General features: G+C 47.0%; 1 protein-coding gene across 14 annotated transcripts in view; it reads right to left on the reverse strand.

Annotated features, from left to right (window-relative positions):
* TBC1D14 (TBC1 domain family member 14) overlaps positions 1 to 15215 on the reverse strand; it is a 103084-nt gene that overhangs the window by 21235 nt on the left and 66634 nt on the right. For 11 of the 14 annotated variants that reach the window (XR_004350073.1, XR_004350074.1, XM_032633319.1 and 8 more), the window contains 7 exons: positions 12895 to 13013; positions 11050 to 11132; positions 9646 to 9763; positions 7484 to 7590; positions 3945 to 4025; positions 2773 to 2867; positions 474 to 545 (listed from right to left, as the gene is read on the reverse strand). Coding sequence is in view for 12 of the 14 variants with exons in the window: in XM_032633319.1 (XP_032489210.1) it covers positions 474 to 545; positions 2773 to 2867; positions 3945 to 4025; positions 7484 to 7590; positions 9646 to 9763; positions 11050 to 11132; positions 12895 to 13013 (675 nt within the window). In the remaining 2 variants the exon portion in view is untranslated. The remainder of the gene's footprint in view (positions 1 to 473; positions 546 to 2772; positions 2868 to 3944; positions 4026 to 7483; positions 7591 to 9645; positions 9764 to 11049; positions 11133 to 12894; positions 13014 to 15215) is intronic. The other 3 variants (XM_032633318.1, XM_032633317.1, XM_032633313.1) reach the window with 1 other exon arrangement.

Raw genomic sequence — 15215 nt, forward strand, 5'->3', positions numbered from 1 at the left:
TTCAGTCCCACCCCTAACACGTGGGAAACCGTAGCCCGCCCCCCCACCTCTGCATTTGACACGCTGCCCTGCAGAATGTACAGCTTCCTGGTGCCGCAGAAATGTACGTCTGAGCGAACACGTCACTCTTTCTAAAGCCATACATGCACACGTCTGCTAAGCCACAGAAACGTCAGCAGCATAGCTTTAAAAACTGTTATTGCTAAAAGCTTTCCTGATTTAACGCTGAGGAAAAAAAAATCACATGCAAAAAATGAAAATCAAACCCAGTTAAAATGTAGTCAATGCCACAGAGCAGCCATGTCAGCTCAATTTCTCTACGAGGAAACTGAGGCAAGTCATTTACCGTGAGACTTTCCATACCCAACAAAAAATGGCATTCAACCCGACATCCGCACCTACGATGTGCCGGGCAATATTGTGACTTTCTCTCTAGAGGAGAACATTATAAAATATTGGAAAAGTTCACTTACATAACCCACATCCGGTCGGTAACAAGTGTAAGCGCCCAAAATGCTGTGCAACATGTCGTGGTACGGGCCACCCTACAGGGACCAACACACCAAAGACATGCGTCAGCCGTGTTAGTGCTTGGGTGATGGATGTCGCCGCCACCAGGCACACCTGCTGTTTCTGAGCAGACCTCGTGGCCAAGCATTATTAAGCAGCTCGGCGCGTAGCGCGTGACTGGACAAACGCTACCTACCAACCCACAGCTGACCAGGTCATCTGTAGCTCCGCCTACGAAGCTGCGCTGAGCTGGTGGGCCAGGTGTGAGCACTGCGCTAGAACAACTCCCTTAGCTTGGCTGCTGCTGTGTAACTGCAGTTCCCCCACCCCCCACCCCCGGCAAGCTCAGCAGGTGACCAGGTACCCAGGCTCTTCAGAGCCGGTGCGTGCCCACCGGCGCTCTGCCCCCCCACCCACGGCACGCCCCCCTCCTGACCACCCTTTCTGCCTCCTTTGCCCTAACGGCCACTGTCTTTCTTTTGTATTTTTCAGCATGGCAGGTGCAGGAGATACACTCTAATTCTTAAGTCCTAATAGCTACCTTTTTATCCTAAACATTCTCCAGCTCTTCCATCCCTCCAAGATTTCCATTTGTTCCTGTAACTTCTTCCAAAAACTTAATTTTGGAATTTCTTCTTCCTAACTGAGCACAGAGGTGCCTCGCACTGATGCTAGCCTGTCTGAAGACACGGAGCTGACGGGCTCAGCCCACGTCACGTGCTCACTGTGCACGTCCGCGGTGTGGCTACACGAGAATGCCATGGCCCAGCCATCCCATCCTGACGTATAAAAAGAAGAGGCACTTCCGAATCACAGAGGGACAAAAGCAAACAGCGATGGGAGGGTAAAAAGACGACATCCAGGGCTAAGCGGGTAAGAAAAGAGGGGGGGACAACGAGGGACCCTGTGGTAGCATCAAATGTCCACCTGAGGATTAGTGTCGACTGTCACCAAGTGAAATCGAAAAAAGCAAAACCACTATACTGAACTTTCCTTAAAGCTAAATGTTCTTAACTTACAAGATTTCCCACCACCCTTCTGATTATGTCCCTCTAACTTTGGGGCTAAATGGCTGTTGTCTGGTGAAAATATGGTGCCAGTAGGTGGCAGTTCCTTATTTTAAATGTCCTTAACTTGTTTTGGACATTTCATAGTTTCCCCATTCCCCTTTGTTTTTTTTAACACCGCCCATTTATGAAATCCAGAACTCTGGGAACCACAGACTGAGAGAGACACGCCCGAAGGAAGCCAGAGCAAAGAGGAAAGCCAATTGTCCCCAGCCTCACCGGAAAGAGATCCCTAAAGCTCTCCTCCTCTTCTGAACACGTCTTTCAGCACCAAGTTAATCAACCGGTGACTCTCAAAGTCAGTGATGCCGAATCCCCAAGAGATGTTCCATGGAAAACATTCTGGGGCCTGGGTCTGGGAAAGGCTGGACCTCGGTGCCCACAGGGTGCAAGCACCCTCTCAGACCCTGTCCCAGTTCTGTGACGGCCCTTCCTGGCTACACTCCAAGTGTGTCTCAAAGCTCTGCCCTTACACTCTCTTTCCTCCAGAGCAGGGACTGCCCTGCAGCTGGTTCCTACCTCAAATAGAGCAGCCAACAGTCAGTAAGTAGGGTCCACGGAATTGAGCTGTATCCTCTCTGTTCATTCCTTTAGTGAGGTTCCCTCTCTCAAAAGGAACCGGGGATTCCCTGAACCGTAAGCTGTTTGATGCTTCCATTCTGGTCCTCCTTCTGCCTGGAATGTCTTTCCCATTCTCTGGTCAGACTGTCAATTCAAACCTAGTCCAACCACAGCCCAAGAGCCACTTCCTCAGTGACAGCATGCCTGATGCCTCATCCCTGACCTCTCCCGGCTGCCGTACGTACTACCAGGAGAGTACCTGGGACACGCCACACTTTTGAAAAGCCCAGCTGTGTCTAAGCTCTACAACTCCTGGCTCACTCTAGGTGGTCGCTAACTGATCTGTTGTAATTTATTCCACTGTCCTTTACTGGTTACCTAGTTATGTACAAGGCATGATGCTAGAAACAGGGGCATGACAGAATCAGATTGGGTATTCCTAAGTCATATTAAATATTTGTTGGAAAGGATCAGTTACCCTTATTTTTAAAAGTCTAAATGTATTAACAAAGGACCCTCCCTCCCAACAAAAATTCCTAGTACTTTTCAAACTTGATTACAAATACATGCAATTTGACATCTGTGAATTTTAGACAAAACATACTTAGAGCAACAAATCACTGCCACCACCTACTTGCTGGAAAATGCAGAGATTAGGGAATGTTCTGGAAATGTCCAGCTTAATTAGCTCCAGACTGGCTTCTCTGTCTGCTGCTGAAAAACCAGCATCTGTCAAAAGATCAAGAGTCATCACACCTCTCAGAGGTGAGTGTGTGGAATAACTGCGAGGCTTAGAACTTTTACAAGAATGAAACAAGGGAAGGAAGTTCCTCAGAAGCACACGGGCCTAATTACAACTTGAACCAACGGGATCAACAGTTTGTAGGATTTCTTGCTTTAAGAGTAAAAATCTCAGAGCACCATCTAATGTTAGCTCATCATCAGACATTTTCTAGAGTCTGAAATCAAAATCTAATTTGAAATTACCTTTTATCAACGACTGTCAGTGGAAGTAAGGGCAAGTCAGGGAACAGACACAAATGAATTCCAGGCACAGGAAACACCAAAAGAATCATTATTTAATCCAGAACATCACTGGTATGAACGTAGAATATGTGCGGGTTACCGCAGTATAACACTCATGTGTACTATTTCTAACAAATAATTATGAATAACTTGCTTTACATTTTTTTAAATTCCAATACCACACAGACAGTATTAAGAAAGAGCGGCAAAAAAGATACTAGTTAACCAACAGAAGTAATCATAACCATTCTTGTGTGTCACAGAAAATTCTAAAAGCATAACCTAGGAAATACGCAGTGTTCTTGTGTCTTTGGAAGTAGCTCTGATGCTCCTATATAAACCAACACTCAAGCAATCCCGGGTGCCAGGCTACTGTACATCACTGAGCAGTGAATAAAGGAAAAGATATTGGTCATGACCAGCCCTCCAGCATGCTAGGACACTAACAAGTCTCAGGAACTCGTATAATCTTTCTTACAAAAGTTTTCTTCTTTAACCTGTTTGCTCTAAAAACTCCCTTTTCGGGGATTCCCTGGCGGTCCAGCGGTTAAGGACTCGGCACGTTCACTGCTGTGGCCAGGGTTCCATCCCTGGTCAGGGAACTAAGATCCCACAAGCTGCTCTGCGTGGCCAAAAAATTAAAATAATCCCCTTTCCCATGAAGCTTTTATAAATTTGCACCAACCACTACTTCAGTGAAGTAAACCTTCCTTGTCATGTACTAAATAATGATACGCGTAACTGATCAAAGGAGCCCACCCGGGTTAGCGTCATGTATACCTTCATTCTCCACTTCAGAGCCTCCCGTGCTAAAGCACCGCCACCGCTCCTTGGCTCGGGCAAGACAGATGTCAAAGAGCTCTGGAAGAAAAGCCTTTGGGTAAGTGTCACGTGCACACGTGTCTCCTCAGAAACACCAGAGAAGACACTGCTGCCTCGTTCAAATATTCACAGTTCAACTACACACCACAGGCTTGTTACAGCTACTAAAACGATCCCCCCAGCTTAGCCAGAAGGTACTTCTATTGTCTATAGACATCACTATATACAAAGAAATACATAAAATGCCTCCATGCCTGGTATTCACTCTGTTACACAACCCACCCATAAAGCAATATTGTTTTGATGTGTTTGTGAGTCTCTCGCCTTACTAGACTGTGAGCTCCTTGGGGTAAGACCATGAGGGTCTCTCATTCATGTCTGTATCCAGAGCAAATAGCTCTGGGACTGACAAAGATCAATATAATCAATGAATATCTGACTGATGAAGAAAGGGAGAAACAAGCAGAAAGCCCAGGACAAGCAGAAAATCTGGTTTCAAATAAAGACAAGATGGAACCGCTACCCCCTGGCCCAGTCTTCCTGAACTTGCTGCCTGAAAGTGGGAGAGGGGTGCAAGCAACACAGGCAGAAGTTTCAAAAAATAAGGATTCTTGGTGGCAGAGACGTATCAAGACAGGTCTCTCACAAGACAGCTTCCAAATCTCCTCCATATTCAGAACTTATTTTTTCAATAATTCTTCTCCTTGGGTAGTTAGGTAACAGTTAAATAACTCACACTCACAAATCTCACTTTTATACCCAGACCTCCAGGGATATAGCCGTGCCCCACTCCTCCTGAAAGACGGAACCCACAGAGAGAGGCCTCCCAGGCCTCTGCTGGCCCACCCGTCCGGTGGGTGCCGCCCACTCCCCTCTGGCTCCCATGCCGCCCAGCCATCGGTTGCCCTGGATCACGAACGACCACTAGTCAATCACTAAGACTTTAATTGCAGCTACCCAGAGAATTTCGACCACTTTATTTTCTCCATCAATACTTCTGGAAAATAAAGCAGAGCACATCTGCCTTCCAGACAGTATGTGCTATTTTTTTAAATACAAGTTAAATTCTAGTAACACTGTTGTGTTCCAACAAGCTAAATTTTGATTAATGACCTTCTTCTAACCTTGTGAAGGATCTGATTTACAATCTACACTAGTCTGCAAGGGCAGTACAATTATGAAATATAACTTCATACTAACGTCATCACCTGGAAGGACTGCATGCATCTTAACTCAAATGCTTATGGAACAAATCTGGAGGTGTGCTGAGCCGGAGGCTAGAGGGTCTGGGGAACTTCCGCCCACTCCCAGTTTCCAGGAGGTGGGCTTAGCTTTGCTCATTTTGGCAGGAGGTGGAGGAAAACAACTGTGTGGCCCCTGACCACTGGGAACAACTTTCCAAATGAGGTTATTTGACAGTTAAAGCACAGATGCTGGCAGCCTCAGGGTAAAATGGGTCAAAGTGTCAGTTTTTAAAACACCCGCATGGTTTTACTGGCGTGTGTCTGTGGGGGGAGAGGGAGTTAGAACAGTGAACACACCTTCTTTCCAGACAAAGCTTCAAAGTACAAGGCTGACTTCCCAAAGAGTGAAGTTTAACAGTACGATTAGGCTGACCTTCAGTGAGTTTCCAACTGCACAGCCACAAAAAGAGCAAAACCCTGGGGCTTCCCAAATCGCAACACAGGCTTCAGAGTCAGCCGGTGGCTGACTTTCTCAGTAGGGAAGTAAGGTCAACAGTACCTGCCCCTCAGACCGCTGCCAATGTTAACTAAGACGCGAGTAAAGAACCTAATCCGATGCCAGGCCTCAGCAGCAGACTTCAAGATCATCTGTGTTGTCACATTGGCTTGAATATGCAGCAAAACTGAGGTTAAGAAGGACCCAATAAGGTGGCACTCATTCATTCATTCATTCAGCAAAGACTTCCTGAGGGCCTGACTGCACAGAGAGCTGTGCTGGGCTCGGGTGACGGAAAGGAAAGCATGACAGGTGAGGCCCCAGCTTCCTGAGCATCAATTCTATGGGGGCAACTGACACTAGGCAGCTAATTATACAAGAAAGACACAATTTAAATAAAACGAGCCAATATCAAAATTTAGGCAAACTTTCAAGGCATGTGACTGATTAATTAGCCATTTAGCCTGATATACTATGATGATACGGTCTATGAAGGATTCTAATTTAAATAAAATCAGTGCAGCCGAACAGTGAGAAACAAAAATTAAAGACACACACACAGAGTACCCTGCATTACATCCAACTGGTGTAGAGTTGTTGATACAGTTTAGAAATTTTCAAGAACAGGGATTGAGATAAATGGTCATCCATTTCTCCAAACATCTACTTCCAGGGAAGCTGCTGAAAAACCATTTCCACAAGTTAAATGCTATACATCTTCTCACGTACAGATGTTAAGTTTGGGGCAGGTATGGATTAGCCAAAAAAATGGAACTTTGAGGAGATCACAATGAAAGGAAACCAGTCCCCATTCACCCAACCAGCTGTCATTACTCAAGACGGAGCACACTGCCGGCCAAGGCTACCATCGCACGTGGTGAGATCAACACCTGACAAAATAAAAATTACAATCACAACACGAGCCCGAGCCACACAGAGAAGATACACATCAATCTATTTTAAACTCAGGGGCCTTCAACAGGGTGAAAACTGCCACCACCAACTCCACAGCTGGGCACTGATACGAAGAAGACAAGGAAGGAGCTCTTGTCCTGAGCAGCTTAGACGGCAGACAGGGAGGAAGAGGGAAAAAGGAAGGATTACCATTTCTTCAGCACTTAATTGTAAGTCTATGAGCTCCTAGCGTCAGTTTCACCCTGGGTCACAGCCTGCAGGGCGCTGGGCAGAGGGGAGTGAACCAGTGAACACAATGGTGGAGGAGAAGCACGTCCAAACTGTACGAGTGCGTACGGCGGGACAAACAGCCCTAAGAAAGGAGGGTACAGAGCTCGCCTCCCTCTGGTCTCAAGCTACTAGACCCTCGAGGACCCAGTCCTAGCACAGTATGCTGTCCCCTCTAAGGTGCTGACGTATAAGATGCCTGGGGGAAAAAAAAGTCACAAAAAACCGGAAGTACCCCAGATACAGCACCTCCACAGAAAGAAACATCCTTCCCTTCCACTTTCACGTCCCCATCAAGGCTCGCTTTCTGCAGGACTCTGAGAAGAGATCCGAACATGGCTCAGCCCACTAAAGCTTTGAGCCCCATGTATGCTCCCCATGTACTCAGGGAAGGTGACAGCTATCAGGAAGAAGGCGGGTGTCCGCTCTGAACTGACACCAGATAACTGTAGCACCCAGGAGTGAGCCCCGGCTCCCCACCGGCTCCGCTCCTGGAAGACACACTTACCTGGCCTCTCCGAAGACACAGCGGCGTGGCGATGGCTGCCTTTCTTCCTAATGGGGCAAATGGGACAGGAGAAGCCACAGGACCCAGGGGTGGATTCCCCAGGCCTGGGATCATGCAAGCCACTCACCGTGGGTGATGTTTAATTCGTTGCCAATGGCTAAGCTCCAGACTTTGCCTCTCACGCTGGGAGGGATTCCCTGCCACCATAAATCTCGAACTTTTCTAGAGCACCACCTGGACAAAAACGGAAGCATGAGTTTATGAGTTTGTTCTCAGTGACGAAATATTTGTCTACCCACGTGCTTGACCCCAAACCACAAAAGCGGGGGAGGCCCAGTCGTTATGTCACAGCCCCTGGCCTCAGGGAGCTTACAGTCCACCGTTCCAGACAGACACACCAGGAGGTCGACAACTACCTTCCACTGGGTAACTGCTGTGCCAGGTGTGCCACAGGCACTGCACACGCAGAGATGGGCGCCACAAACCAGGAGCCCAGAGCGCTATTGTGGAGCCAAATTCTCAGTGACCAGCAGCAGTGGAAGCAGAGGAAGGGTGGGAAGGACGTTCTGCACAGAAAGCACAGCAACGAGAAATAAGCCGGCCTGCTCCGGGAACGGCAGGCAGCTGGGCACGGTGTGCGGAGCCAGCAGGCGCTGCCGCAGAGCTGCCGATGGAGGGCAGGCCCCAGGGGGCCTCGAGAAGGGAGCCCGAGGGCACAGCCGCCAGCCTCTGCACAGCTGCACACACACAGCTGAAGCGCTCAGGCAAGGCTGGCAACTCTAACGGCAGGACAGCTCTGCTAACTCAGAACGTTCGGAACTGCAGAGTCGCTGAGGTCTGCTGGTCACAATGAACACACACTGCTGACAGACTGGGACAGACATAAAGGTGCCAAAGGCTCCCAACACGGGGCTCCTCGGCACAGCGCAGAGGGGAGAGCACGGCCTGACGCTGCAGAAACCGGGGCTGCAGCCCCATAACGCCCTTACCTGGGGAACCCGGAGCAAACTCCTTCTCCTCTCACTATCATTCTCCCTAAACCAAGATGATGGAACCTTCCCCCTGACCCCAAAGGGCTGCTGTGAGGATTAAGTGGGACAAATCAGAAAGGTGCCTGGCACCCAGCTGGTGGTCATTAAGTGGCAGTTCCTGTACGAATGCACGCGTCTGGACCACATCAAGCATCAGTCAATGTAGGGTGGGCCAGGGCTCTACAGCCACACAGGGAGTCAGTCCAAGGGTTCTGAGGACCTTAACTCTTGTTACTGGGCCCCACTGCCCAGAAAAGCAGGCTCTGGGCACAGCTTGTGTTCCCCGTGCAGAGCCTCAACAGGGCAATCTCTGCTCCCCCCGGACCCCACCTCCACAGTGGGAGTGAGTAACACCCAGGTAAGTGCCAGAAGCAAGTCCCCAAGAACCTGACACACGGTTCAGGTTGGAAGAGAAAAAAAGGAAACTGGTGTCCAAGCTCCCCCAGTTCCTGCTGATAGGGGGAGGCCCAAAAGGAGTCACCAGCCTCTGTGCATGGCTCCAAGACTGCTGTCCAGACACCGGTCCCTAACCATTCTGACCACGCAGGAGGAAAGACCTACAGCTGTCCCTCAGACGCAAAGGAGACAACAGTGCCAGACTACTGTGTACCGGCTACTGGGGGCTGTTACCAAAGCACACCCGGCGCCCCTCCTCAGACAAGACAACAGAAACTTGAGCAGACAGATGCAGTGTACCCAGCGGGATCCTCTACAGGCACCTGGAGCCAGGGCGAGGGCAGGAAAGGCTTCTCCAAGGAAGACTGCGCTTTAAAGAACAAAGTGTTAACCGAATGAGGAGATACAGGGCAAAAGCACTCGATGCAGAGGGAATGGAACATGCAAAGGCCCTGAGGCTCCCTAAGGAAAGGGCACTGTCCAAGCAAAGGAGAGATGAAAGGTGAGGCTACAGGGAAAGGGACGTGCTGTCCCACGAAGGGTCCTGTCGGCTAAGCCAAGCAATTCCAATTTTACACCAAGAGTCATAGGAAGTTACTGAAATGTAAAGTATGGAAGTGACACAGATTCGTGCCTTAGAAGATCCCTCTGACTGCTGAGCAGAAGACAAGTGGAAGGGGTGGGAGGGGAGCTGTCACAGTACCAGGTGAGAAACGACAAGGGCTGAACCAAGGCAGGGGAAGGAGACTCTGTACAACTTAAACTTATCAGATAATTTCATCAGGGGCTGTGAGAGGAGCTACAATTAATACAGCTGCTTCCCATGAATTCTGCAAAGAAATGTAGAGTCTAGAGAGCTTACATTGTTTCCCAGTTAGGCAAAATCTCATTATTCCAAGTGAGGACGGCATTTCCAATACTTTCTTCTAATCTGCATCTTTCTTCCAGCTGCTTTTTTCTCCTCTGGGCTTCTTTCAGCTCTAGAAACCACAGTTAAAAGAAGGAAACATCTATTAACTGATAGCCACTGATTTCAGGCTAGGTGATTTTTCTCAAAGAGCCAGGCTGCAAAAACACCAGGAAGAGGGCAATGAAGTAGAGCACTGAGACCTGACCTCTTCCAAGACTCATTTCACACCTTACGGAGTTTAGAAAGCTTAGGCGTTATCCATCTTTTAGTAAGCTTTTTTGTAACATAATACAGTGTAACATATACACAGAAAAGTATACAAATAAGAACCTAATGAAATTATCACAAAATAGACAAACCCATGAAACTACAGCCCCAGTCAAAAGACCGAACAGGAACAGACACACCAGAAGCCTCTCTGTGCTCGCCTCACCCTTTCCAATGGAACCTGCAACTTCACTTCTCACAGCTTAAGAATAACTCTTAGGGTATAACAGCAACTCTGAGAAATACCATGCGTTTTCATTTATATATACTTTTTTGTGGTAAAATACACAAAACATGAAATTTACCGTTTTAAGTGTACACCCAGTGGCGTGAAGTACATTTCACATTGTTACGCAACCATCACCACTGTCCATCTCCAGAACTTTTTCATCTTCCCGAACTGTAACTCTCTCCCCACGAAACACTAACTTCTCACCCCCCGACGCACACACTCCGCCCTGCTCCCCAGCCCCCGGCAACCTCCACTCTACTTTCAGTCTCTATGAATCTGACTCTTCTAGATACCTCATATAAGTGGAAGCACACAGCATTTGTCCTTTTGTGACTGGCTTATACCACTTAGAATAATGTCTTCAAGCTTCACGTTAAGTGTGTGTCAGAATTTCATTCCTTTTTAAGGCTGAACAATATTCCATTGTACAGACAGACCACATTTTACTATACATACTTTTTAAACGTCTAAGAATCATAGGGTTTTTAGGTGTCACAAGGCACTTTATCAAATCCCATGACATCTTCTTGTAAATAAGGAAAACTGAGCCCACAGACAGAAAGAGATCTGCCTCTCCAGCATCACTGGCTAAAGCTTTCTCCAGCCTAGTACTTTTATCCTACACAGTCTCTTTCCTTGTGTAAATTCAAAGTGCTATTATCTTGAATGAAGTAACCAGGAATAAGTAGTTAGTGGAAACATAACGTTTTCGATGAAAAATTATAAATCTCAAAATATTAAGTAAAGCATCCACCAAAGTTCAGGTTCTACAGCTCCATCAGGTAAAGAGAAAATATCCATAAAGACACAAAATCTTGTGCTGACTTACATAACCAAACACATGTGAGCTCCATTACCTCGCTTTTTGGCCTGAACCACCATTTCTTCATACTGTTGCCTGTGTTTCTGAGCTTCTTCAGCTGGCTTCGCCGGGAGATTTCTTGATAGAAAAGAAATGATGTTTCACCATTTTAAATATTAAATAAGAGAAACTTGAAGCATCATTTACTAACAAATGAAAAGCTCAAAGACCAAAACCACATTTGTTAGATGATAAAGACGCAGCTCTTTCATGAACTAAAAATATTTTTTTACAAAAGTATTAAAATAAGCTCATTTTTAAAAACCTGAAGTCTAAAGATTAGCAGAAAGAAGAAAATAGCAATTAACCGTAACTCCAATAGAAACAAACACTTAATCTTTGGGTGTTTTTTTTTTCCACCCCAGTCTCCAAAGAAACTTGGATTTGACCACACCGCAGGAATACAATAATTGTCAACAGCTACCCTTGAAGTAGAGCACCCTAATGGTATACATTATTGATACATCTATGTATGAATACAGTCCCTGGCCAGTTTTTTTAAGTAAGTTTCATACTAGCTATGTGGTTCATCTCATTTATACACACACACACACACACACACACACACACACACACACAGATTCATACAATAGTTCTAAACAACTAAATATGGTATACAACTCTGAATCCCGGTTAAAAAAATAAAACGCATGTTCTCTTTCAGAAACGTGCTGGTGAATTTGCCGGTCCTTGAAAACTGGGAGGGCGGCAGTGTCTGGCTGTCTGTGCGCATCACAGTGTTTCTGCTGCAGGAGAACAGGGCACGGCTTCCCACAGCTCATGTTTTAGACAGCATTACAGGACGGATCCTCACAGTACGGCGGCTTCTACCAATAACCTCTACCTACCTTCTGAATCCTCCATTTCAGGGTTTCTCTCCCCGTCTACCCACACATCCACAATCTCCAAGGACCGAAAATTAACATCAGAAGACACATTTCTTCTGCAGACTTCATCAATTTTAAATGTCAGGGTTGGCAGGGACCTTAGGGATCCTAGCCGAATGTTTTACAATCTCTCTTTTTCTTAAAATCTGTGGACGGGATTCCCTGGTGGCGCAGTGGTTGAGAGTCCGCCTGCCGATGCAGGGGACGCGGGTTCGTGCCCCGGTCCGGGAAGATCCCACGTGCCGCGGAGCGGCTGGGCCCGTGAGCCATGGCCGCTGAGCCTGCGCGTCCGGAGCCTGTGCTCCGCAACGGGAGAGGCCACAACGGTGAGAAAAAGCTATGGAATCTTTCTATTCAAATACAGTGTTCTATGGAAACTCGATGCTTAAATAGAGATAAGCTATGGCCTGGTACAATGGAGCAATCCCTTTCCCTTATTAAGGTCTCCAAACACGATCTACAAGCCCGTCATCAAAACCCATCTCTCCTCATCAGATGGATGGAAACCGGAGGCCCAGAAGGGAAGGGAACTTGCTGGGATCACCCAGCCTGTTTTCTGCAGATCCCAAAGAACCAGTAGGCTAGTCCAGGAATTGTTCTACAACACTAGGGTGCCTCCAAAACACCCACTTTAGAGTACACTTCCTGGTGCTTCTTACTGTTACAAGCCAGACTATAATTAATAACAGCTATTTAAGCATTTGGAAATGCTAAATTAAAGTAAAAAATCACCTGAATGGAAAATCCTGATCAAAACTTCTACGTTAAATGAAAGTTTTCCAAATTAGTCATGCTATCATATAGAATACACATTAGTGGAGGGAATGAAGAGGGGCCCCGCATTTTTAGTAAGTGACGTGCTAATTTTTCTTCCCCTTTTCTAATGAAAAGGTGACTAGCAAATGTACTTATCCCTGAAAACAAACTCTCCACAGACTCTTCTTCAGACTCACGCTGGTCTGTCTTCCAGGATGAGTGCGGTGGTGGAAAGAGGCTCAAAGTCAAGATGCTTCCTCACATTCTGCTTTGGAGAGGGTGGCCTGCTAGGTCGTCCAGCCTTGTCTTCATATTCCTAGGACAAAGAAACCAGGGATAACTCCAGGTCCGGCCAATTCTGATATTACGAAGCCCTTTTCAAAGTAAGCAAGGTGTTTTGTTATGAAGTCCTTTAAGTCGATTTTGAGGATGATGCACTGAAAATATTTCTTGCTCTTTAGAAGGAAAAACTGCCCATGAAAGGGGCTCAGCTCTGCAGTTCAGGCCATCACGTTACGGAGACTGTGCGCTTCCCATACTGGTCGGGAAGTCACTAAGGATCTCATCATCCCAGCTGCTCCGCTAAGGGCCCGCAAACATCGACTCGGGTCTCCTAGGCTGCTTCTGGGTAAGAGGTGTGTATTCTGTCTTCTGGACACCGTAAATTTGAACTGATTATTGCAGTGGTCACAGGGAAGCTCAGGGTCAGAGTGATAGCCAATTCTAGCATTCATCTGACCCCCACCCCTGGCTTCATCTCCCACTCCCACCCTAAATTTCTAATGCATTTCCTTTTACCCCACAGCATTTTATCTATTTTTGTTTGCCTTTCAAACCTTGCCTGAAATGAGGATGGGCTTAAAAATTAAAAATCTTTTGCTTAAAGATGATTAAAGCTGTTTCATTTTCTTAAAGCAGAAACGTCAAGAAAGAAATTCTTTAACATCTTTGTGTGAAGCCATCACTGCAAGCTGTTACACGAATAATTGTGCCATGCCCTGGAAATCTACGAGCGGCCTCCACACTTCCAGGTCATTAATTCGTCCTATGAGCTGCAACCACAAAACCTCAGTCACACCTGGTGACCCACATTCCAAACACCCAACCAGCAGAGTTCAGGAGAGCCAAGTAATCTGTGCCAAAGAGTCCAGTTTCTGAAACTGTGTGTGTATGCGTGCCTGTGCATGTGTACCCTTAGCCCTCTGCAAAAATAAAAAAAACAGTGTTCTCTTGTTGCCTATTATAGACAAGGCTCTCAGGACCCTCCCTTAAGGGAAGGCAACCTAACTGGGAAGACAGGACAAACAACCGAGTAGTTTAAACTAAGATTTAAATAACCACTCCCGATACAATAGAAGCAGTATCAGGAGTGGAAAGTGATGAATTGCTAAATGAATTTTATTAACACTAGTTGTCAAGTGGGGTGTTACTGGTAAAATTACTTGGCAAGCAATTATTCTCTCAGCCAGGAAAGCCTATAGAGGCTTCTAAAAAGTTAAAAGAAAAAATTTTTTCCTCAAAACCCACAGGCTATGAGAAGCGTGTGCACCAAGAAACAGGTGGGTGGGGCAGTTTCTGTACCTCTGGATGTACAAGGTTAGTAGGTGTCTTAACATTGTTTACCCTGGTGTAAAATGGTTCCATTAAAATCTAAAACGACCTCCACTCACCCAAAGCGGAGAAAATGGACTCACTCTGTCGTCCATTCAAACATCTGAGCACCTCCACGGGCCAAGCGCTCAGCTGCAACTTCACACGCTACTGAACAGCCGTCCGAAGTATCATGTGTAGCCATCAGATTCTACGTATGTACCCAACGTAAAATCTTGTATTTTACAGAAAATCTACCAAGAGTTGTGTGCTGAGAAAGATCCTGAGGCACGCTGCATATTAACAAGAATTGTTAGCGAACGCCCTGTAAGGTGCTACTTACTTGCTGATGCTGGTCTAGTGAGCTATATGCCAAGGCCAAAGATGCTGAGCCCCGAAGTCAGATGCCCCAGCATGCGGATGCCCACCTCCGCTTGCTTTGTGTGCTTTACACATAGTTTAACTTTATCTCCATAACGATCTCTATGGCAAGTGTCACCGCATTTGACAGGTAGGGCCACTGAGGTTCAGAGTGAAGTGACTTGCCCCCAAGTCCACAGCCAGCAAGGAGCTGGGCCTGCAGGACTCCCCACTCCGCCACTCTGTGCAGGCCCAACCTCTCCTGTGGATATACTCAACAAACAGGTGTGCAGTTCTGGAGGGAAAAGGCCAGGTCCTACTCGAGTTAAGTGTGGTCTTCGGGGCCAGATGGGCCTGGGAGCACATTCAGATCCACCAGGAACTAGCTGTGACCCCCGGCAAAGCACAGCTTAGAATCCCTGCACCTCATTTCCACATCTGCAGAAAGGGAAACAGCACCTAGCAGAGAGGGCTGTCTAAGGAGTGGCAGAGGCTTGTGAAGCAGTCAGCACAAGCCTCTCGGTGCAGAGGAAGTGCTCCGTAAAGGCTGGCCCTGGCTGCTGTCTGC

Source organism: Phocoena sinus, chromosome 5 (genome assembly GCF_008692025.1).
Source record: "Phocoena sinus isolate mPhoSin1 chromosome 5, mPhoSin1.pri, whole genome shotgun sequence".
NCBI classification, from domain to species: domain Eukaryota; kingdom Metazoa; phylum Chordata; class Mammalia; order Artiodactyla; family Phocoenidae; genus Phocoena; species Phocoena sinus.